The 25667-nt window shown below is 44.4% G+C and overlaps 1 protein-coding gene and 1 long non-coding RNA gene across 2 annotated transcripts; one reads left to right on the forward strand and one right to left on the reverse strand.

Moving 5' to 3' along the window:
* The first annotated feature begins 985 nt into the window (after window positions 1–985).
* LOC123171047 (uncharacterized) lies at window positions 986–4101 on the forward strand. The gene is made up of 2 exons (XR_006485269.1): window positions 986–3660; window positions 3736–4101. It is a non-coding gene; the product is annotated as an uncharacterized lncRNA (long non-coding RNA).
* Window positions 4102–22253: 18152 nt separating this feature from the next.
* On the reverse strand, window positions 22254–23269 carry LOC123171117 (photosystem II reaction center W protein, chloroplastic). Its single transcript, XM_044588777.1, has 2 exons — window positions 22976–23269; window positions 22254–22899 (listed from the first exon to the last, which is right to left on the reverse strand). The coding sequence occupies exons 1-2, from the start codon at window positions 23142–23144 to the stop codon at window positions 22568–22570; spliced, it is 501 nt and encodes a 166-aa protein (XP_044444712.1). The 5' UTR covers window positions 23145–23269; the 3' UTR covers window positions 22254–22567.
* Window positions 23270–25667: the final 2398 nt, after the last annotated feature.

The following is a 25667-nucleotide window of genomic DNA, read 5'->3' on the forward strand; positions in this document are numbered from 1 at the left end:
AGTTAAATGCAGATTCGACGTGCAAGTAACTAAGAAAGTGCAAATATTCAGTTACATACAAAGTTCACATTTCTTCAGTCAAATGCAGAGTTAACACACTCCACATGATCAACCAAAATTTAGTATAAATCATAGTTACCACTATCGCCTATTCGCCTGGCCAAAATGCAGTCAAAATCGCTATGCTCAGTTATTTCAACCCAATCATCAATGTATCTATATAAAAGAACCTACTTTCTTCCAAAAACATCTGGCGATCATCCACAAAATAGAGCATTTTTTCATATATAAGAACAACATCAGGAACAACCACACATGTTGCCACGAAGCAGGAAGAACAGCTTGACGGACGAACATACCTGCAGCCATAGCTTCAATCCAATGGAGATGGAGTTGCCACGGTCGACGACGGCGCCCCAACCGCCGTCGACGGCGGCGTAGCCCTAACAACTTGATGGGCGGCCGCACGCTTGCTTTATCCCATGCGAAATCGACGGCCAGGGGCCAAAGATTGACGGCGGCAGTCGACGGCGGCGGTCGACGGAGAAGGTGCTGGGGGTGTGGCGGCGGCGGCAGCGACGACGGTGGCTGCGGTGCTTCTGCTTTGGGCGAACAAGGGAACAAGGCGAACACTAGAACTTAACCTCTCGACCAACTGCCACGTCACCAACACATATGCGCCAAATCACAATCCAAATTGCAAAACCGCTTCTGATGTGACAATAAACCATTAGGGTTTGATTAAAACGGTTTTGACATTTTCAGGGTTAAAATCATACCAAAATTAACTTTGGGGGGTTATGGATACATTGATAGGGATTTGGGGTGAAAACTACACTTTTTTCTTCTCGAAAAAGGAAAACCAATTGAAAAAAAAATACGCGCGAAGGAAAAAGAATCGAAATAGCCCACGCGGCACGAAGCCACGATCTCAACTTCCTCTAACCACCCACTGGGCCGTCGTGAACCTTGCCACCGCCCAGCTCCAGATTAGCCTCATTCCCACTCACCTCTCGATTGGAGCCTAGAGCAGTTCTCCACCCAGATCCCGTCTCTCACCCGTTGTGGCAGCGACCGACAGCACTCGGCAAGTTACGGTGCTAGGTCAGTGCCTCCTTTCCTCTGTCTCCCCGGGACTTCCTTTCTCCCCTCGCCTTGATCTCTTTTTTTTTGTATTCATGCGGTAAAGTATGGCGACTGGTGGTGGGGAAAACGGCGAGGGCTACGCATGCTGTTGTGGGAGCGGCGGCAGCACGGGCTGATGGGCGAGCGGGGGGCAGGGGCGCAAGGCTGATGGCTGAGCGGTGGGGCGTGCTAATGGGCGGCCGGCGCCGTGGGCTGATGTTCTGGGTAAAGGAGGCGAGAGATCCACATCTCTAGTTGAACAGCCGCCCGAGGAAAGGTCTTCTCCCTACCCAGCCAGAAGTTTGATCCTTCCAATCGAAGAGGTACCGTATCAGGTATCACCATAATCAAATCCCATCCATCTGCTTTTTCTTAATTCAGACATGCTGGAGTACATATGTTTCCATTCATCTGGATTTTCTACGAATCATTGTCAAAGCAGATCCCATCCACCGGTGAGATGGCCAAATTTTGGTAGTTGCACTTACGTACCACCTCTTTGGTTCCATCGTACCAATTACTCACCAGTAATTTTGGAGTAGTACTTATCTGCAATCTAAGATTTTTTTTTTGCGGGTAGAAAACTTGTATTACTCATGGCTCATCATACAGTCCTCCTTACAAAAATCAACGACTTCTGGGGGGCCTGAACCCATCCAGACTAAGGTTCTATGTTCAGTTCTAGCAGATTTTGCTAAAAAATCACTAGCCACATTTTGACTTCGACCAATATGAGTAACACAAGTCCGACGAAGAGACATCAAATGTTTGATCTCTGCAACCAACAAAGCATAAACAGACCTATCTGTTCCTATTCCATTCACCAAGTTAACCGCTGACAGCGAATCCATCTCCATGTGTATTGGCAAGTCCGATCTCTGGATTGAAATTGATAAACCCTCCATGACCGCACATAGTTCAGATTCTAGTGTGTCTCGACATTGGAAGAGTTGGCGACAGGACGAGAAAATGATGTTGGCCAGATGATCTCTTAATAACATACCAGCTCTTGCACTTCCTTCCTCCGTCCATGATCCATCCGTGTTTAGTTTCGCCCAGCCCGCCAAAGGAGGAGACCATTTAACAGTGGGTGCCTTGCTGGAAATAGCCTGAAACGGTACTGTTCTAGTACTCAAAGAGACCACTTCTTTACCTTTGCATGATCCATGGGTCGTTCTCTGTATTGAAAAAATCAGAGAATCCAAATATTCACAGAGAAAATGGCGAGAGGCGGTCATCGGGGCCGGAGTTTTGTTGTGCACCACCTCGTTCCTGTTATGCCAGCAGCGCCACAGAGTCAACAGCAACTTTGCACGATCCATCTCCCCTAGTGGATGTAGAGCATCAAGCAGCCACTCAACACCAGTATTCACTGTCACCTTTTGCTTGGGCAGTTGCCAAACTTCAGACATGCAGTCCCATAGTTGGGTAGCTAGTGGGCATCGACAGAGAGCATGGAAACAATCTTCAGTTTCCCTATCACACACTGGACACATATTCGACACCTCCAGATTTCTCTTCTCCTTATTCTTCCATGTAGGCAAGGAGTTTACAGCAGCTCTCCAGGCAAAAAAATTTATAGACGGCGGGACAAAGCTCCCCCATATCATCTTCCAACACGCTCGACGGCCATCAGGAGCAGCGCTGGAAGCTTGTGCATTTCCTCTAGTAACTGCATCAAAGGCCAAGTCATAAGCAGACTTTACTGAGAAAACGCCCAGCCTACCAGGTCCTAGTCTGATTGATTCTGAATGTCAAATCCTTGCTAGCTAGGATGTCAAATATGTACGATTCACACAACTATGCTGGCAAAACTACTACATAAGAATAGTAGTACTAGTTTAGCTTCGTACAACTACTTGTTCCAAGACATTCTAGTATCTTGTGGGTGTGTTATGTTTGCTGGCCCTGGTGCATATCTTTGGGTCGAGAAATGTGTGTGTAGGTCAGGGGGAAAAGGCATCAATTGAGGCAATGAACTGACACATATGACCCGTGGAATGGTGTATTTCCTAATGGATTGTTCTTTTCAATTCTATATATCTACAATAAGATCTTACCATGATATTTTCTCAAAGTTGTGTCGATTTAATGGTACATATCCAGATTTTTCTTTAACTGATGGTAGATTTGCCATCTTATCTTGTTCCTGAATCATGTTGTATGTGTCGCCTTGGCATTTTAGTTCTCCATATAATGATTTATGAACACACAGGCATTGATGTGGATTTTAGATTTATTTACTCTTTACTTTAAGTTGATAAACCATTCCTCTTGGTTACCTTGTAGAGTTGATTACTAAAGCAAGTTATCACAAATAGCAGTGAATTGTATTCAAAGATCTAGAAGTACTAGTCTGTATAACCCTGTGCATAAAAGGTGCAAAACAATAGTCATTTTATTTTTGTTCATTTTTACTTTTCAGTTTCCATTTGCAAGACGTATGGTTGGAAAAGGATTGAAGTACTGGTGTAACACTAATAATTCTTACTAAGATGTGATTTCTATGTCAATGTGTAGATGATTCCTGAACAAGTTTGTTCCTTTTAGCTCAATTAAATGTCAGCTGCATTATATCATTTTTCATCTCTCTTATAACAAGTCTTATAGTTTCTTAGGTATTGGTAAGTCATATTGGAGATAAATTGAGTTGTGATAATGCTATGATACTAATGATGACAATGGTACCTATGGCAATGTGGGAGATTATATATATGGCGATGGGCATTACGATCAAGACGACGATAATTGTGATGAGTCCGATGATCTTCGAGTCCTGCAACCAAGTGAAGTTATGAAGTTCATGGACAATTTAGCTTATGCACAATGTTTGGACCATTATATCTTAGTCACTATTTTGTTTTTCATTTGACACTTCTTAGATGCGTCAGTATGGCCAATGTAATATTGATTCAACTCATTAGACATGTTATACTTCTTGTTGTTATGCTAAATAAAATATATTTTCTTTGATCATGTTTAGTTGTGTGATTTTGAGATGTATTTGAAAAGCCAATATTTTGAAATACTATCGTCATGAATCACAATTTCTTAGTAAGCAATTTGTAAGGGTGACTTATTTCCTACAGTGCAACAAACATCTTGGGTACACAATATGACCACAGGAACTTCAGAACATTGGTGAAATTATACAATTGATGGTGCTAGAAAATTCTCAACTAAAGGAATCCCCGAGGGGTTCTATGCACCATCAGTAATCATATAAACTGACGGTTTGGCACTCCTCTCGGTTATAAATAACCTTGATAGTCAAATATACCGTCGCCTATTAAGAAAATTGACGGGGGGCAATAACCGCAGGAACATAAATATCCGACGGGGAACCATCGGCTATAAGTGTCGTCGAGCTTCTGATGATCAATTTATGTCTAACGGTTAACTGTCAGCCTATTACCGTTGGGAAAGATATTATCTAACGGTACCGTCGGATATATGTGTAATGGCCGACAAAGCAAGGCCGACGGGAGATAGCCGACGGTGACCCGTCGGTTATTAGGGTATCTGACGGGGAACTTATATATCCAACAGTTATTGGACCCTCGGCTATAATGGAAAATCTAGTACTGCCGGTACAATATTGGTAACCCCCGAATTATTCCGGTGACCGTATGATGACTTCCCATATATAAATCTTTACCTCCGGATCATTTCGGAACTCCTCGTGACGTCCGGTATCTCATCCGGGACTCTGAACAACATTCGGTAACCACGTACATCTATTCCCTATAACCCTAGCGTCATCGAACCTTAAGTGTGTAGACCCTACAGGCTCGGGAGTCATGCAGACATGGCCGAGACAACTCTCCGGTCAATAACCAACATCGGGATCTGGATACCCATGTTGGCTCCCACATGCTCCACGATGATCTCATCGGATGAACCACGATGTCAAGGATTCAATCAATCCCGTATACAATTCCCTTTGTCCATCGGTACGATACTTGCCCGAGATTCGATCGTCGGTATCCCGATACCTTGTTCAATCTCGTTACCGGCAAGTCTCTTTACTCGTTCCGTAACACATCATCCCGTGATCAACTCCTTGATCACATTGTGCACATTATGATGATGTCCTACCGAGTGGGCCCAGAGATACCTCTTCGTTTACACGGAGTGACAAATCCCAGTCTCGATTCGTGCCAACCCAACAGACACTTTCGGAGATGCCTGTAGTGAACCTTTATAGCCACCCAGTTATGTTGTGACGTTTGGTACACCCAAAGCATTCCTACGGTATCCGGGAGTTGCACAATCTCATTGTCTAAGGAAATGATACTTGACATTAGAAAAGCTTTAGCATACGAACTACACGATCTTTGTGCTAGGCTTAGGATTGGGTCTTGTCCATCACATCATTCTCCTAATGATGTGATCCCGTTATCAACGACATCCAATGTCCATCGTCAGGAAACGGTAACCATCTATTGATCAACGAGCTAGTCAACTAGAGGCTTACTAGGGACATGGTGTTGTCTATGTATCCACACATGTATCTGAGTTTCCTATCAATACAATTCTAGCATGGATAATAAACGATTATCATGAACAATGAAATATAATATAATAATAACTAATTTATTATTGCCTCTAGGGCATATTTCCAATAGTCTCCCACTTGCACTAGAGTCAATAATCTAGTTCACATCGCCATGTGATTAACACTCACAGGTCACATCGCCATGTGACCAACATCCAAAGAGTTTACTAGACTAAATAATCTAGTTCACATCACTATGTGATTAACACTCAATGAGTTCTGGGTTTGATCATGTTATGCTTGTGAGAGAGGTTGTAGTCAATGGGTCTTGCCATATTCAGATTCCTATGTATTTTGCAAAACTTTATGTCATATCGTAGATGCTGCTACCACGTTCCACTTGGAGCTATTCCAAATTGTTGCTCCATTATACGTATCCGGTATCTTTACTCAGAGCTATCCGGATAGGTGTTAAGCTTGCATCGACGTAACTCTTTACGTCGAACTCTTTATCACCTCCATAACCAAGAAACATTTCCTTATTCCTCTAAGGATAATTTTGACCGCTGTCTGGTGATCCAGTCCTAGATCACCTTTGTACCCTCTTGCAGACATGTGGCAAGGCACACATCAGGTGCGGTACTCAGCATGGCATACCGTATAGGGCCTATGACAAGAGCATAGGGGACGACCTTCGTCCTTCCTCTCTCTTCTGCCGTGGTCAATCTTTGAGTCTTACTCAACTTCACACCTTACATCTCAGGTAAGAACCCCTTCTTTGACTGATCTATTTTGAACTCCTTCAAAAACATGTCAAGGTGTGCGTTCTTTGAAAGTATCATCAGGCGTCTTGATCTATCTCTATAGATCTTGATGCCCAATATGTAAGCAGCTTTATCCAGGTCTTCCTTTGAAAACACTCTTCAAACAACCGTTTATGCTTTCCAGAAATTCTACATTATTTCGGATCTACAATATGTCATCCACATATACTTATCATAAATGTTGTAGTGCTCCCACTCACTTTCTTGTAAATACAAGTTTCTAGCAAACATTGTATAAAACCTAAAAGCTTTGATCACTCCATCAAAACATATATTCCGATTCTGAGATGCTTGCTCTAGTCCATAGAAGGATTGCTGGAGCCAGCATACCTTTTAGCATCCTTAGGATCGACAAAACCTTTTATTGCATCACATACAACTTTTCTTACGAAAACTTGGTAAGAAAACTTGTTTTGACATCCATCTGTAAGATTTCATAATCGAAAAATATAGCTAGTGCTAACATGATTCCGACGGACTTAAGCATCGCTACGGGTGAGAAATTCTCATCGTAGTCAACTCCTTGAACTTGTGAAAAGACTCTTTCCCACAAGTCGAGCTTCATAGACGGTAACATTACCGCCCACGTCCGTCTTCTTCTTAAAGATCCATTTATCTCAATGGCTTGCCGATCATCGGGCAAGTCCACCAAAGTCCATACTTTGTTCTGATATATGGATCCTATCTCGGATTTCATGGCTTCTAACCATTTGTCGGAATACAGGCCCACCATCGCTTCTCCATAACTTGTAGGTTCATTCTTGTCTAACAACATGATATCTAAGACATGATTACCGTACCACTTAGGAGTAGTACATATCCTTGTCGACCTACGAGGTTCGATAGCAACTTGATCCGAAGCTTCATGATCACTATCATTAACTTCCTATTCAACAGACGTAGGCGCCACATAAAACATCTTTCTGTGTTGCATCACTCTCTGGTTGAAGTAAAGGTTCGACAACCTCATCAAGTTCTATCTTCCTTCCACTCAATTCTTTCGAGAGAAACTCCTTCTCGAGAAAGGACCCGTTCTTAGCGACAAACAATTTGCCCTCGGATCTGAGATAGAAGGTATACCCTACTGTCACCTTTGGGTATCCTATGAAGATGTGTTTGTCCGCTTTGGGTTCGAGCTTCTCCGGCTGAAGCCTTAAGCATCGCAGCCCCAAACATTAAGAAACGACAACTTTGGTTTCTTGCCAAACCAATGTTCATACGACGTCGTCTCAACGGACTTAGATGGTGTCCTATCTAAAGTGAATGCAGCTGTCTCTAACGCATAACCTCAAAATGAAAATGGTAGATTGATAAGAGACATCATAGATCGCACCATATCTCATAGTGTTCGATTACGACGTCCAGACACACCATTACCTTGTGGTGTTTCAGGTGGCTTCAACTGTGAAACAATTCCACAATGTCTTAAGTGATTGCCAAAGTCCTAACTCAGAAAATCCCCTTTTGATCAGATCGTAGGAACATGATCTTATTGTTATGATGATTCTTAACTTCACTCTGAAATCGCTTGAACTTTTCAAACGTTTCAGACTTGTGCTTCATTAAGTAGATATACCTATATCTACCCAAATCATCAGTGAAGATGAGAAAATAGCGATATCCACCGCACGCTTCAATTCTCATTGGATCACACGCATCAGCATGCATGATTTCCAACAAGTCACTTGCCCGTTTCATTGTACCTGAAAACGGGGTCTTAGTCATCCTGCCCATGAGGCATGGCTCGCATGTGTCAAGTGATTCAAAATCAAGTGACTCCAAACATCCATCGACATGGAGTTTCTTCATGCATCTTACGCCAATATGACCTAAGCGGCAGTGCCACGAGAAAGTGGTACTATCATTATTAACTCTACATCTTTTGGCGTGAACATGTGTATTACCACGACCAAGATTCAATGAACCATTCACATAGGGTGCACGACCATGAAAGGTATCATTCATGTAAACAGAATAACCATTATTCTCTAATTTAAATGAATAACCGTATTGCAATGAACATGATCTAATCATATTCATGCTCAACGTAGACACCTGATAACATTTATCTAGGTTCAATACTAATCCCGAAGGAAGATGGAGCGTGCAATGGTGATCTCATCAACTTTGGAAACACTTCCAACACACATCGTCACCTCGCCCTTAGCCAGTCTCCGTTTAGTCCATAGCTTTTGCTTCAAGTCACCAATAATAGCAACTAAACCGGTATCCAATACCCAGGTGCTACCAGGAGTACTTGTGAGGTACACATTAATAACACGTATATACTTTGTTGAAGTTGCCAGCCTTCTTATCTACCATGCATTTGGGGCAATTCCGCTACTAGTGACCGTTCCCCTTACAATAGAAGCACTCATTCTCGGGTTTGGGTTCAACCTTGGGTTCCATCACTGGAGCGGCAACTGGTTTGCCATCCATGACGTTTCCCTTCTAGCCCTTGCCCTTGTTGAAACCAGTGGTCTTGTCAAACCATCAACACTTGATGCTCCTTGATTTCTACCTTTTGCGGTCTTAAGCACCGCGAACAACTCCGGAATCAACTCCATCCCTTGTATGTCATAGTTCATCACGAAGATCTAGTAGCTTAGTGATAGTGGCTAGAGAACTCTATCAATCACTATCTTATCTGGAAGTTTAACTCCCACTTGATTTAAGTGATTGTAGCACCCAGACATTCTGAGCACATGCTCACTAGCCGAGCTATTCTCCTCCATCTTATTGGCAAAAGAACTTGTCAGAGGTCTCACACCTCTCAACACGGGCATGAGCCTGAAATCCCAATTTCAGCTCTTGGAACATCTCATATGTTCTATGGCGTTCAAAACGTCATTGGAATCCCGATTCTAAGCCGTAAAGTATGATGCACTAAACTATCAAGTAGTCATCAGGATGTGCCTGTCAGGTGTTCACAACATCCACAGATGACGTTGTAGGGGTTTGCACATCGAGCGGTGCATCAAAGACGTAAGCCTTCTGTGTAGCAGTGAGGACACTCCTCGGACTATGGACCTAGTCCGCATCATTGCTTACAATATCTTTCAACTTAATCTTTCTCTAGGAACGTATTGAAACAGGGAGCTACAACATGAGCTATTTATCTACAACATATTTGCAAAGACAATTTAGACTATGTTCATGATAATTGAGTTCATCCAATCAAATTATTTAATGAACTCCCACTCAGATAGACATCCCTCTAGTCATCTAAGTGAAACATGATCCGAATCGACTAGGCTGTGTCCGATCATCACGTGAGACGGACTAGTCATCAACGGTGAACATCTCATGTTGATCGTATCTTCTATACGACTCATGTTCGACCTTTCGGTCTTCCGTGTTCCGAGGCCATGTCTATACATGCTAGGCTCGTCAAGTCAACCTAAGTGTTTCGCATGTGTCCCGAGGCCATGTCTGTACATGCTAGGCTTGTCAACACCCGTTGTATTCGAACGTTAGAATCTATCACACCCGATCATCACGTGATGCTTCGAAACAACGAACCTTCGCAACAGTGCACAGTTAGGGGGAACACTTTTCTTGAAATTTTAGTGAGGGATCATCTTACTTAAGCTACCGTCGTTCTAAGCAAATAAGATGTAAAACATGATAAACATCACATGCAATCAAATAGTGACATGATATGGCCAATATCATTTTGCTCCTTTTGATCTCCATCGTCGGGGCTCCATGATCATCGTTGTCACCGGCATGACACCATGATCTCCATCATCATGATCTCCATCATCGTGTCTTCTTGAAGTTGTCTCGTCATCTATTACTTCTACTACTATGGCTAACGCTTTAGCAACAAAGTAAAGTAATTACATGACGTTTATGTTGACACGCATGTCATAAATAAATTAAGACAACTCCTATGGCTTCTGCCGGTTGTCATACTCATCGACATGCAAGTCGTGATTCCTATTACAAGAACATGATCAATCTCATACATCATATATATCATTCATCACATCCTTTTGGCCATATCACGTCACACGGTATATGCTGCAAAAACAAGTTAGACGTCCTCTAATTGTTGTTGCAAGTTTTTACGTGGCTGCTATAGGTTTCTAGCAAGAACGTTTCTTACCTATGCCAAAACCACAACGTGATATGCCAATTTCTATTTACCCTTCATAAGGACCCTTTTCATCGAATCCGATCCGACTAAAGTGGGAGAGACAGACACCCGCTAGCCACCTTATGCAACTAGTGCATGTTAGTCGGTGGAACCAGTCTCACGTAAGCATACGTGTAAGGTCAGTCCGGGCCGCTTCATCCCATGATGCCGCCGAATCAAGATAAGACTAGTAACGGCAAGTAAATTGACAAAATCGACGCCCACAACAACTTGTGTTCTACTTGTGCATAGAAACTACGCATAGACCTAGCTCATGATGCCACTGTTGGGGATCGTAGCAGAAATTTAAAATTTTCTACGCATCACCAAGATCAATCTATGGAGTAATCTAGCAACGAGGGGAAGGAGAGTGCATCTACATACCCTTGTAGATCGCTAAGCGGAAGCGTTGCAAGAACGCGGATGAAGGAGTCGTACTCACAGCGATTCAGATCGCGGTTGATTCCGATCTAAGCGCCGAACAACGACGCCTCCGTGTTTAACACACATGCAGCCCGGTGATGTCTCCCACGCCTTGATCCAGCAAGGGGAGAAGGAGAGGTTGGGGAAGACTCCATCCAGCAGCAGCACGACGGCGTGGTGGTGAAGGAGGAGCATGGCAATCCTGCAGGGCTTCGCCAAGCATCGCGGGAGAGAAGGAGGACTTGGGAGAGGGGGAGGGTTGCGCCAGAACTTGGGTGCGGCTGCCCTCCCACCCCCCACATATATATAGGGGCAAGGGAGAGGGGGGCCGACCCCCTCAGATCCAATCTGAGGAGGGGGCGGCGGCCAGGGGGGTTGCCTTGCCCCCCAAGGCAAGGGGGGCGCCCCCCCTTTAGGGTTCCCCCAAACCCTAGGCACATGGGCCCTAGGGGGAGGCGCCCAGCCCACTAAGGGGCTGGTCCCTCTCCACACACAGACCATAGGGCCCTCCGGGGCAGGTGGACCCTCCCGGTGGACCCCCGGAACCCCTCCGGTGGTCCCGGTACAATACCGGTAACCCCCGAATTATTCCGGTGACCGTATGATAACTTCCCATATATAGATCTTTACCTCCGGACAATTTTGGAACTCCTCGTGACGTCCGGGATCTCATCCGGGACTCCGAACGACATTCGGTAACCACGTACATCTATTCCCTATAATCCTAGCGTCATCGAACCTTAAGTGTGTAGACCCTACGGGCTCGGGAGTCATGCAGACATGGCCGAGACAACTCTCCGGTCAATAACCAACAGCGGGATCTGGATAGCCATGTTGGCTCCCACATGCTCCACGATGATCTCATCGGATGAACCACGATGTCAAGGATTCAATCAATCCCGTATACAATTCCCTTTGTCCATCGGTACGATACTTGCCCGAGATTCGATCGTCGGTATCCCGATACCTTGTTCAATCTCGTTACCAGCAAGTCTCTTTACTCGTTCCGTAACATATCATCTCGTGATCAACTCCTTGATCACATTGTGCACATTATGATGATTTCCTACCGAGTGGGCCCAGAGATACCTCTACGTTTACACGAGTGACAAATCCCAGTCTCGATTCGTGCCAACCCAACAGACACTTTCGGAGATACCTGTAGTGAACCTTTATAGCCACCCAGTTATGTTGTGACGTTTGGTACACCCAAAGCATTCCTACGGTATCCGGGAGTTGCACAATCTCATGGTCTAAGGAAATAATACTTGACATTAGAAAAGCTTTAGCATCCGAACTACACGATCTTTGTGCTAGGCTTAGGATTGGGTCTTGTCCATCACATCATTCTCTTAATGATGTGATCCCGTTATCAACGACATCCAATGTCCATGGTCAGGAAACGGTAACCATCTATTGATCAACGAGCTAGTCAACTAGAGGCTTACTAGGGACATGGTGTTGTCTATGTATCCACACATGTATCTGAGTTTCCTATCAATACAATTCTAGCATGGATAATAAACGATTATCATGAACAATGAAATATAATATAATAATAACTAATTTATTATTGCCTCTAGGGCATATTTCCAACACATATAACAGTCATAACTTAGGACGATACGACACTAGCTCCAGTTTATAAATATAATGTAGGCATATATTCCGTAAATAGTCATACATGCTTATGGAAAGAACTTGCATGACATATTTTGTCCTACCCTCCCGCGCCAGCGGGGTCCTATTGGAAACTAAGGGATATTAAGGTCTCCTTTTAATAGAGAATGGGAACAAAGCATTAACACATAGTGAATACATGAACTCCTCAAACTACGATCATCACCGGGAAGTGTTCCGACTTCTGTCAGTCCGGGGTTGACGGATCATAACACGTAGTAGGTGACTATAACTTGCAAGATCGGATCTAGAAAATAGATATAATGGTGATAACATAAACGGTTCAGATCTGAAATCATGGCACCGGGACCCAAAGTGACAAGCATTAAGCATGGCAAAGTCATAGCAACATCAATCTCAAAACATAATGGATACTGGGGGGGTCATGCCCTAACAAAACTAACTCAATTACATGATGAATCTCATCCAACTCCTCACCAACCAACGAGCCTATGAAGGAATTACTCACTCCCAGTGGAGACCATCATGGAATTGGCGATGGAGAAGGGTTGGTGATGACAAAGATCGAAGATCCCCCTCTCCAGAGCTCCAAATGGACTCCAGATCTGGCCTCCCGACGAAGAATAGGAGGTGGCGGCGGCTTTGTCTCGTGAAACGCGATAATTCTCCCTCCCTTATTTTTTCTCCGAAAATGTGATTTTATAGTATCAGGGTTGAGGTCTGCGGGGCCACCAGGTGGGGGACAACCCACCTGGGCGTGCTTGGAGGGGGGAGGGGCGCCCTAGTGGGTTGTGCCCACCCAGGTGCCCCCCTTCGGTGGTTCTTAGCTCCAGAAATTATCTTTTATTGTATAAAAATTCCTCGCAAAGTTTTGTTCCAATCCGGGAACTTTTATTTTTGCACAAAAACAAAACCATGATAGTTCTGCTGAAAATAGCGTCAGTCCAGGTTAGTTTCATTCAAATCATGCAAATTCTTTAGGAAAAGTAGATACGACGGAGACATATCAATAACATGTAGTTATGATTGGAACCCTAGCTCGCAAGCATTCGCAAATACTAAAGATTCATTAAGGTAAACCCCAACCATAGTGTTAAGATCTATGGGTCCTCTTTATTCGATATGCAACAGTTCACAAACTCGGGATACGATAATCACTCCGACCATCCATCCTAAGGAAATCATCACATATTGCAAACCCTAAAATGTGATATGAGATACTTGTGCACTTATGAATTAAGCACCAAAGGACAACAACAATATATAACATATACAACTCAAATCAATCATCATAGATCACCTAGTCACCATAGGACATGAAAAGGTGCTAGATAGATATGATATGAATGACTTCGGCACTAAGATATACTCTAAAAAGTGCGCATAAAATCCCCTCATCACTACTGCACATCCAAATACAAAAAGTTTTAGACTAAGGATTTGGTCCTTGGGTCGATTGCTTCCAAAAAGTTCTCAATCCCGGGGGATCAACATTTTCATTTTTAGTATAAGCTGAATGATTTTGTAGTATTCATATGTGCAAAATCCTTGTGGGACATTTTTCATTTTTATATGGCCAATGCATTTTGAAATTCAAATATGTAGAAACCAAATTACAAAGGGAGAAAGTTTGATGAGAAATGATAGTTTTTACCATGATGAGAAAACTTGTGTGTTCTTCTTTTTGCTATCTTATTTCCCTTTTTAATTTCTCTACCTTCTCTGTGGTCTTGGCAATCCATGGTGGCGTCATCGTTGCATGGGGATCTGTGCGGCGGCTCGAAGCAAAAGCATCATAGGAAAGGGATGGAAGGAAATAAAGTGACCCTAACGATCTGTGTGGCGGCTGGCGACCAGGTGTGTTTTGGTACGATCAGGTAACCGGGTTAACATGTCCAACCTGGTTTATTGGGCTTTTCTTGTATTTTGCATTGAATTGACCGAAGCTACAAACTATTTAGTTAGACTGTCTAAATAGAATCGTTTGCCTTATAATTTGAGCCAATTGATTCAGTTTGTACAGGATTTGCCTTTGTCCTTCTAATCTGAAATGAACGGGAGATGACAGAGTTACTGTCCCAAAACTTATTTTTAGTCGACTGACCTGTAGCCAGTCCCTATTTATAGCAAACAATTTTACTTGTTTACAGTTTATTCTATAAGTAAATCTTAACTAGTATTTTATTGATCATTTATCAACATACAATTTTGGCTAATGTTTTCTCTTATCTAACAACTCTTGCCATATATATAAGTGTGTTTATTAATATAAAAATACATTGTTTATCGTTATACAATATGTAACATTGTGAATATAGTAGTGTTTTAGTACAAGGAAATTGCATTATTTTTTAGAACTTGGTATGGAACATCTGGAAGAAAAAAAATCTTTTGGTAGTATATGGTTCTAGTCTAAATGTAAGGGAAAAATTCAGAAACAGACATGTTTGTTTCTAGAAAACACAATATAACCGCAGACACTGACATACACATACTAATTAGTACCACTTTCATGTATAATGTGTTTATGTGTGTCGAGTATTTATAGAAGTTTTGTTACGGGGTTCTACAATGCTCGAGGCTGGCGGATATACTCATTGTGGTTTGTAGAATATTAATACCCAAGTTAGTTGTACCTAAAAGGATTGATATCTTCTCTTCCCCCACCACACTCACTCCTCCTGGTTTTTTAGTCAACATGTTATCTCCTGTTGTTAGGGCCAAGCTGAGAGTGTTTTTCTACTCCCAGGGACATTGAACCCATGATCGAAAACATAGCAAATAAAATTAAAAAAAGTCTGAAACTTTGTGGCTTTGATTATGAGCAAATGTTTTAGGTGCTTGCAAAATGTGGTGGCCAAATGCATTTGAAGAGCTCTATAGAAAAAAATTGTGCTCAAACATATGTGCACTGTTTGAGCAGAATTTGTATTTCGTTTGTATGGAGATCATTTGATGTTATTTGTTCGTCAAACTTTGCAAGTACCTACAACATTTGTTCATAATCAATGCCACGAAGTTTCATATTTTTTTGATTTTGTTTCGACTTTATTGTTCATCATGGGCTGCAATGAACTTGGGTGTATCCACTACTTTTCTGGGCCAACAATGCATGCATGCATGCTTCCCGATGGACTTAAAATGAGAATATTTATTATTTACCTTTTTCGGTAATATTTATTATTTACCTTTTTTGGTAATATTTATTATTTACGCGAGTACTAGTGTTCAATGTTTCAACGCTGGAGCATTATCCGCCTAGTTTGGATTAGGTTCACATAAAACCAACATACCCAATGCCATTACCTTGTTGAAGGTGTTGTCTCCGTGCTGATATTCTGGCCTTGATTTGTTGGTCTCTGCCAATTTCAGTATGTTGTTTCGCCGAATCATATAACTCAAACCAACAATGTAAAACAACTTGATCACCTCACAGGAGAATCTTTTGGAACAATATCATCCATTGTGCTGTGAGACATCCAAAACAACTTGACTAGCTCCCTCCGCAGCAAAAAATACGCAAGTCTTCAGACACCACATGACACGGAATGAGGTTTCATGAGAACGCAGCAGTGAGCACTTGCGTTGGACTTCAAAGCTCAAGATGCATAGTTTTCCAAATCTGTTGAGCATGGATGACCAACTCGAGATGCATGGACTTGTTCTTATTGGGGTCACAATTCGATTGGACCATGCTTGCGTATACAACGCACGGCTGTACTGTTAGCACTGCAGAGAACATATACTTCTGCTGATACATAACATCACATCATTGAGCAGGATCAACATGAAGACCGAGCTAAACTAACCCAATATGTTCGACCCTCTTCTCTTTTTTTCCCGCAAAAATAACATACGCTGGACTTTCTCTGTCCAAGTGGTTCTCGGCAAGTGTGGGGGAGTGATCTAAACGGTCTTATATTTCTTTATGTTGGCACGAATAAGCCATGCCCAATGGTGGTGACCGGCGAGACGGCGTCCAGGTCCTGGGGACGAGCGGGCGTGCTCACCATCGGGAGACCGGAGGGCCAGGAGGCTCCGTGAACTTCGTTTCTGTTAGCTAGTAGGTTGTTTGCATGGATAAGTTAGTTGGTCGCATGAGTTGTGCAGCCACTGGCCATGCATATCCAGCTGAGAGATTCTAGGAGATGGAGTTAGTGCGTGCGTGATGACTTAGTTAGCGGGTGAGCTGGCTATGTACGTGCTAGTGGTGGCCGGTGTGGTGGCCGGGTCTTGGCTGAGTGTGTGCGTGCAGTCGGGTATAAGTAGCCCCCCATGCGTTGTAACAAATGGAGGCTTACGAGTTCGTGCTCGTGGTAGTGGCGTTCGAGCGCCGGAAACCTCCTGTGTCCACCTTTCTTCTTCTTCCCTTGATTGTTTGAGCTAGAGCACAGAAGAGAGAGAGCTCCAGCGAGGGCTAGGGCAAGGTAGACACCAACACTTTATAGAGGGAGTAACTCACATGAGTTCAATTCGATTATAGGAAGCAGGATTTCGGGCCTGGATTTTTCGTTCATTGCATATCAACCTTAGTTCTTAGGTTAAATTGTAAGAAGACATTGGGTCACATGCATTACAATTATACTCCCTCTGTTCATTTTTATAAGGCCTTGAAGACATTTCAGACAGGATGCAAAGTAGCTCATTTTCAGTTGTCCGAAACGACTTTTTAAAAAGTGAACGGAGGGAGTACTGAACATCTTCAGTGATATGCGCTGGAGTGAAGTTCAGCCAAACTCCAGTCGTACCCAGCACTCGCGCACATGAAGGTAATAATAGACAGAGCAATGCTTCAATCAATTGGTAGATACAAGAACACAAGAGCGGTGTCATTCTAGCCATTGGTTCATCAATTCGCACATGATTCAGACAACAATCTGTTTCATCAGTTGAACCAATAGGCAGCAGCAGGTCATGTACTTTCCCGATGACTACCTTGGAAGGAGATCACTACTTTAGTGTTCTAAACGCTCTTATATTAGTTTGCAGAGGGAGTACAAAAAACCAAAGAAATCAGTAGACCAGGTTCAGACTTGCTTTGTGTGGCGTCTATCTACGGATTGCGAAGACCACCGAAAGATCTTCGGGAGGATTTCTCCTTTCTGATCTGGTGGTTGCCTTTGACCGTGAGATGCAATATATGGACGACGGCTTGACGCAGAGGGTAAGGTTGTGCAATGGCGGAGGTCGGCTTTCTAGCCCAGCACATGCAGCTGCTTGGATTGTGGAAAAGTGGTGACGATAACATATGATTGACTCAAATTGTGGTGCTTCTTAAGTACCTGGTCTTGAGCTCCGGGGTGAAAACCTAGGTCTGGCACAAGTTGGTCATACATGGCAATGGCGATGCTTTGTGTCATTACCTTGTTGAAGGCATTGCTCGAATTTGCTCAGACTGGTTCTTCAGGGTGAAAACCTAGAATCTGACCTTTGATGGCTGGATCCGGTGACGGTGTCGTAGAGCGTCGCTCCCTTCATGAAGGCGTTGCTGTTGAAGAACCTCATTGTCATTATGGTGTCATGAGATGGTTGGTGCGGATACAGTTGTTGTTGTATTTTGTCCATCGCAGATTTGTTTGATTTATTTTTTTTCTCTCGTTTAGGCATAGCTTTGGTCTTATATGACTTTGCTATTTGCCAGCGGATTTTCCTGTGTGTGTTGGTGTTGGCTGTGTGCATCTTAGCTATGCAGAGGTCGGGTGTGTGCTCACTATGTTTGTATCTACTTGATGCTTCATTTTGAGTCAATAAAATCCACCCTTTGTCGAAAAAAAAAGGTTCAGACTTGCTCATCTCGCCTGATGAATCAAGGGCCAGTTCTTTTGGTGGCTTCCAGAATAAGCTACAATAAGCTGCTCCCTACCTAGCTTATTCTAGAAGCTGAACCAAATTTTTTTTTAAAGCCTAGTAGTTAAGACTTGACTAGTAGGCTTTTAAAAAGAAAATTTTGGTTGGGCTTTTAGAATAACCTGGGTAGGGGGCAGTTTATTCTGGAAGCCCAAAAAAGCTAGCAAAAGAACTGGCCCCAAGTGCGCCACCACCCCATTTGTTGTGTCGGAAGCGAAACAAACGTCCTTGTTAAAAAGCAGCGGGGCGATGCCAAGCATAGATGGCCGCGGTGGCGCTGCGGCGGCACGCCCTTGGCCACCACCGGAGCCAGAGCAAGACGCCTTCTTGCTGTACCTCAGCCTCGGCCTCTCGACCCTGGCCATTCTCAGCCGAGGCAGCCCTGCAGCGTCCGGGTTTTAGTTAGCAACTTAACATGACATGCATCTCTTTCCCATGGATGACGAGCTTGCTTACCTACTAGAGCCGGCGACGGTCTGGCGGCGAAGACGACGGCGGTGGCCCTGATCATTGCCATTGCTGAATTCTGAAAAATACAGTACGTCCTATGGGGAAGAATAAGATGCAGCACAGCAGCAGAGCAGGTGACAGTAGGAGGGCCAATTACTTGTGGGTGTCCATCCAGGCAGAGGCACTCCGTGCTTGACGATGGAGAACGCGGCGAGGTGGTGCCATCAATCATATCTCTGTGGTCTGTGCAGAAGAAGATGGCTTACCAGCTGGTGCCTCTTTCTTTTTTCTGTACATGTCCAGGAAACAAAAGAGTGAGCTTAATTTCGCTTCAGAAGTAGTGCAGCACAACTGATTGTTCAAGCCACAATAGCATCAGAGTTATTCTGTTCAAACCTGATGCCCCAAAAGTAACTTAACATGGAAATGATGAAAACACTCAAATCAATACCTATACGGACCACTTCGATTCAGCAATAAAAGAGCGTACGTATACTCAGAAGTTAATACTATCATACAGTGCATTTACAGTTATTCTTTTTCTTCTCTTTCTTGCCACGCTAGCTAACCGAATAATCTTTGAGAATGCTAATTGTATCACTGGATTCTAAAAGAGCGATACTCCCATTTTCAATATCAACATTCCCATCCGAAGAACCAGAAGAATGATAACCCAAGAATATTTTAGCCCATTTCAAACAGAAAAGTGCCCAGACTGTAGCAACTTCCAAGCTGCCATGCATCCAACTATCCAAGTGCTTCATACCAGTTCTCACACCATTAAAAATCAAGAACCCGACGCTGTGTTAGCTGAAGAAGACTTCTGTAGCATGATCAAGATATTTTAGGCAACTGAACCAAATATATATTATATATATGGAAAAGGCCAAATATTTTAGGCAGCTGAACCAAATATATATATATGGAGAAGGCCACAAAAATGGAAGAAAAAGAAGACCATGGTTCAGACATGCTCGGTTTCACCTGAGAATCAGATGTACCATGTGGCGACCCAAAGTTGCCATTGAGCGTTTCTTCACTACGATGGTCATTTTTCAAGTGTGGGGTGAGAGAGGCTAAATCAAGAACCCGACGCTGTGTTAGCTGAAGAAGACTTCTGTAGCATGATCAAGATATTTTAGGCAACTGAACCAAATATATATTATATATATGGAAAAGGCCAAATATTTTAGGCAGCTGAACCAAATATATATATATGGAGAAGGCCACAAAAATGGAAGAAAAAGAAGACCATGGTTCAGACATGCTCGGTTTCACCTGAGAATCAGATGTACCATGTGGCGACCCAAAGTTGCCATTGAGCGTTTCTTCACTACGATGGTCATTTTTCAAGTGTGGGGTGAGAGAGGCTCGAACTCTCGACCTCAGGATCACTCACGTTTTCAGCTATGAGACCAAAGCGCTAGCCAACTGCGCCACCACCCCACTTGTTGGGTTGGAAGCGAAACAGCCCTTGTTAAAAAGCAGCAGGACCATTGCAAAACCATAAAGAACAGTACAACCAAAGCTCTCTGGTTTTACATGAACAAGATCATTACATCTGTGAGGGAACAGTAGGCAGGAAAACTGGCATTGCAGGAGATTCAGGAGCCTCAAGTGTGGATGTTGGGCTCAGGACCCCCAACATCCTGGTCTTCGGTGGCGAGGAATAGCGAGGGCTCAGCTCTCCCCAATCTTGCTTGGTTCAGTCAGCAGCCGCTGGATGTGATTCAGAGAGCATCCATCTTCTCCAGTATGTAACAAGAGGTGCCTGTTCTTGATTGAGTTTAAATAAAAGCAGAGACCAAATCTGTTTCAAAGACAACCAAGTGGCACCAATTAAAAACCAAAGGACAGCCGCAGCAGCAGTGTTGAAAACATCAAGCTTTTTGCCAGCCATCCAATATGATGAGATAGAAGCAAAGGAAAGGTCAAAATGCATCTCAAAGAATAATCTAGTTTCAGCCCAAACCATTTGAGCCACTATGCAATCAAAAAATAGACGCTGTTCAGAATAGAAACATAGTACTCCCTCTGTAAAGAAATATAAGAGCGTTTAGATCATTATTTTAGTAATCTAGACACTCTTATATTAGTTTACGGAGGGAGTAGTTTAGAGGCTTGTTCATATTTCTTTTCTGCAAATTGTCTCTAGTCACAATCTTATTGTAAGAGGCAAGCCACAGTATTGCAATTTGGCTGCCTGCACGATGATCATGCCGCGCAGATGAGTTTATTTTTCACTGTTAAAGCTGGCTTCAGGTGCCTTTTCCTCTGTACATGTCCAGAAAACAAAGCATGAGCTTCAGAAGTTAATCCCAACCAAATAGTGCAGCGGGATTAATCCCGAAGCATGCTTTTATTCTCCTCTCTTTCTTGGCAAGCTAGGAAATAGATGTGTCTCCCAGCAATCGAACAATAAATTCATCATAGTGGATTCTTAAAGCTGAACTCAAAAAGTGCCCACCCGCAAAAAAAAGAACTCAAAAAGTGCCCAGACTGTTCCAACTTCCAAGCTACTGTACCAATCCTCCATCCATCCAAGTGCTTCATACCAATTCCAAGATAATTAAAATCGAGAACCCGAAGCTGGTAGCTCAAGAAGACCTCTGTAGCATGATCAAGATATTTTAGGCAATGCATCATGTGCAATTCCAATCTTTGTGAGCCTGAACGTCGGTGCTTGGGCAGGAGGAGCAGGGAGTGAGAGAGAGGAAGGTGCAGCAGTGGAGGAGATCACTTATTGTGCAGAACCAAAAATTAAAAAGGATGAGACCAGGTTCAGAGTTGCTCCAGGGTAAATCTAAGCGTTTCATCACAACGATGGTCTTTTCGTGTGTGGGGCATAGCAGGTGCCGCTAAATTATCACCTTCACAAATAGCCCGCTATAGTCCGCTTTAGCTGATTTGGAGGCTCGCCGCTATTTAAAACAATGGTGTGGGGTGAGAGAGGCTCGAACTCTCGACCTCAGGATCACTCGCATTTATTTTAGCTATGAGGCCTATGCGCTAGCCAACTGCGCCAACACCCCAATTGTTGTTTTCTAAGAGCGAAACAAATGTCCTTGTTGAGAAAGAGGACCATTGGGCATTCCAAATTGTAGACGTAGATGGCACATTACTTACGGTTCGTGTTTCTGATTATCTATACTGGCAATATAGTTTCAAGGCGTGTTCGTTCCTAAGTAACTGCCAAGTGCCAACTTGTACGTATTCAATGCTACACGGCGAAAATTCAATGATGCCTGTGTGGCTTTGTCTTGCCAGTTTCATTCAGTTAAGCTCCCTTATCAATAGCCGGATGAGATTGAACACAACTTATATTGATTAGAACCCCAGATTTGTAACAGGTAGACGACATAGATTCATACAGCTCAACTTGCTATGCACCGACGACGAGATCCGCGGTACAACAACAAACCCATAATGTCTGCAGCTGTTTAACACTGCCATATATAGCTCGCTTCAGTTTTCCTACCGTAATCATGCAGTAACACAGTGTTCATCCATGCTTGATACAGTAGATTGATGGTAATTAATAATTACACAAAGCTTTTACGGATCAGGCAGGCAGGCAGGCAGCATAACAAGATGGTGGTGGTGCTGAGACTTCAGAGTTCAGAGCGTGATGCCGCCGGCACCTGAGTGGTCGTCGTCGTCGTCGAAGGTGGTGGAGTAGACGGCGTAGAAGCACAAGACGAGGCCCAAGGCAAGCAGCAGAGTCCACCCCAGCAGGTCGTTGCTCTGCCCGGCGCGCTCACCTGACATCCCTTCGTCCACCAGCGCCAGAGCCAAGGCCAGCATCGGGGCTGTTGACGCCATGCAGCTCGCCTTAGCGAGCAGCGGCGCGCCCTTGGCCACCATCGGAGCCAGAGCCGAAGACGCCTTCTTGCTGACACTGCACCTGCACCTCAGCCCCTTGGCCCTGGTGAGTCTCAGCCCAGGCAGCCCTGCAGCGCCCCACTGTTAGTTAGCAACTTGTAACATGTCTGGCTGGCATTTTTTCCGGATGATGCGCTTGCTTACCTAGAGCCGGCGACGGTCGGGCGGCGAAGACGTCGACGATGGAGGTGGCCGCCATTGCTGATAGATGCGTGCTCCGCGGGAGATGCAGAGGAGAGCCAACTTGTGATTGTGAGTATGCAGTACGCAGAAGGCAGAGGCGCCCCGGCCAGTATATATACTGCATCATCATTCATCACGGGCCGTCCGATGGGGCTACTAATTGGCACCTTTGGCACCACAGATTCTTGTTGGAAAAGTCGCCGGTGCGAGGCAAGTTAGGCGCGCTCAGACATTCAGAACCAACTTGAGTCGTGGCGGAGCGGAAGCAAGCGGAAGGCATGAAGCCGGAAGCAAGCAGGCGTCCAACTTGTGTTTCTCCGACGAATGGTAGCGAGCAGGCACACGTATCAGAGGTTCAGAAGAGGGTAGGGTTGGACTACGCAACAAGAGGGCCGTGCGGAAAGATGATGGGCGCATTGTGCGTTTTTAGCTGCTCCAGTGGCGCACAGGTAACACATGCTTCGCCTTGGATCTATACCTGATCAGAGAAAACGGACAAGAACGAGTCCAGGAAATGTTTGGGCGCATGCAGATCCTTCGCGCCAGGAGCGGTGAGCACCGGTGATGGAGAACGCGACGCGCTGAGGCAGTGCTGCCAATCATCTCATTTCAGCCTCCATCTCAATCTGGTTCAAGTTTTTCATCGGAGTGGTGGGCAGGGCACCGATGATGGGCTTTCCTACTTTTTTTTTTTAAACCGAGCATTACCCCTTTCCATTAACCAAATAACGGAAATACAATAGTCCCAGAATAGAGCTAGAAAAGGAGGTGGGAAAGGGGGAAGCGAGTTCAACGCATCTCCGGAAAACCCACCACAGGAACTCGCCTACGAGACACCTGCTGCGGGGCGAAAACCCGGCGACACCTAAAATTCACATCAACCAACACACGCCAGCATCACACTATGCAAAATACACGACCCTTCAGGTCATAACCTCGCGCAGGAGATAGCCCAAAAGCAGCCCTGTCCTCCTGGAGAAGAAGCGGACTTTCAAGTCGTCGCCGAATCCTCTGTCGCAGCGGCGCAGATCATCATCATGTTGCTTGTGCTGCTCCTCAGCATCTGCGACCCACACTCCATCGCCTCATGGTCTGCCCCTTTCAAAAGACCCGCCCAGTAGGTAATGAAGACACAAGCGGAAAATACAATCTCAAAAGGGGTTTTAGAAAGTTTAAACTCAAAGGTTGCCCTGTTACGATAGTTCCACACTGCCCAACAGATGGCAGCTAAACCAAAAATATAGAATTTCGCACCATCAGGGAGATAGATATAACACCAAGAGTACTATTGCCAAAGGTTATTGGGACATAAGTCAGTGCCCAGGACCGCCACCACCGATCGCCAGATCACCCTAGCAACAGGGCAGAGGAAGAAAAGATGTTGTGCCGTCTCACGAGCAGCACAGAACGGACACTTAGCATTTCCCGGCCACTTTCGATGTTTCATAACGTCTCTGCTCAGAACCGCGTCCTGAAACAACTGCCACATAAATATTTTGATCTTAAAGGGGATTTTAGCTTTCCAAATCCACCGATGGGCTTTCCTAGCTGATGGAGAACGCGGTGACCGGTAGGCAGTGCTGCCAATCAGCTCAACCTCAACGGAGCAGCGCCATCTCTGCTGCATAGGCTAATGCGAAGGATCAATAGCGAAGGTAGATATTGGAGGCAAGTATACATGGCCATCCGTCGGTCTGGACTGAACAAAGCCGACCCAGAAAACCTAGGCCGGGACTACCATTTTTTAAAAATTTCTCAAAATGCTGCCACAAAATTAGTTGGTTGTTCCAAAAACCCTAGTTGCTGAAGCGTTAAGTTTTAACTGCTGCATGCGCTGCTGCTGCTTACCGTTACGTGCACTGCTCTTGTTGTGTGCACTGCTACCGCTGCTTGCTCGTTGCCCTTGCATCTGCTGCTTCCGCCGCCACGGCTACTTGCCGCTGCCCGCTGCCACTGCTGCTGCTGCTCGCTGCCCTTGCCGCGGCTGGTGCGCCGGCCTTGGTTTTGGCCATGGCTTAGGAGAGAAAGAGTTCAAGGAAGGAGAGGGAGAGAACAAAGAGAATAGGAAGGAAGAGAGAGTTGACATGTGGGTCTCACATATAAGTAACGGTCAAACAAACAGTCATCTAACAGTCGAAGCTGACTAGTGGACCCAATATATCATAAACATGATTAAAATTAACTAGCACATTCATCAGCGCAATATGATAGTTTTTTGTAACAGCGAACCAAAATTGTGGTAGCATTTTGAAAAAAAAAAAGAAAACAGGTAGTCTTTTGTAACCCTAGCATGTAATGTGGTAGTTTTTTGCTACTTACCCCTGAAGAGGGTTTGCATGGATGGCACACAAGAAAGGGTGATATGGATCTGGCACGACAGGGACCAGTGGGTGCAGAAAGATAGATGGCGAAAGTCATATTTTGAGCTCGAGCGCACATGTGCTCGATATCCCCCTCGTTGATTCACCCCAAAATTCCCTTTCCCGAGCGTATTGTGTGGGGTATAGTACCTCGTATTTCATCCCTTTTAAGGATCATGGCCCACATAGGGCCACCCATAAATGCAACGTCCCCGTTTATTTGTTTGACGGACCTAACAGAACCAAACGTCATGGGCCGATTACTTGTCAATTCTGTTCCATAGAAGGACGTC

This window comes from Triticum aestivum, chromosome 1A (genome assembly GCF_018294505.1).
Source record: "Triticum aestivum cultivar Chinese Spring chromosome 1A, IWGSC CS RefSeq v2.1, whole genome shotgun sequence".
Lineage (NCBI taxonomy): Eukaryota > Viridiplantae > Streptophyta > Magnoliopsida > Poales > Poaceae > Triticum > Triticum aestivum.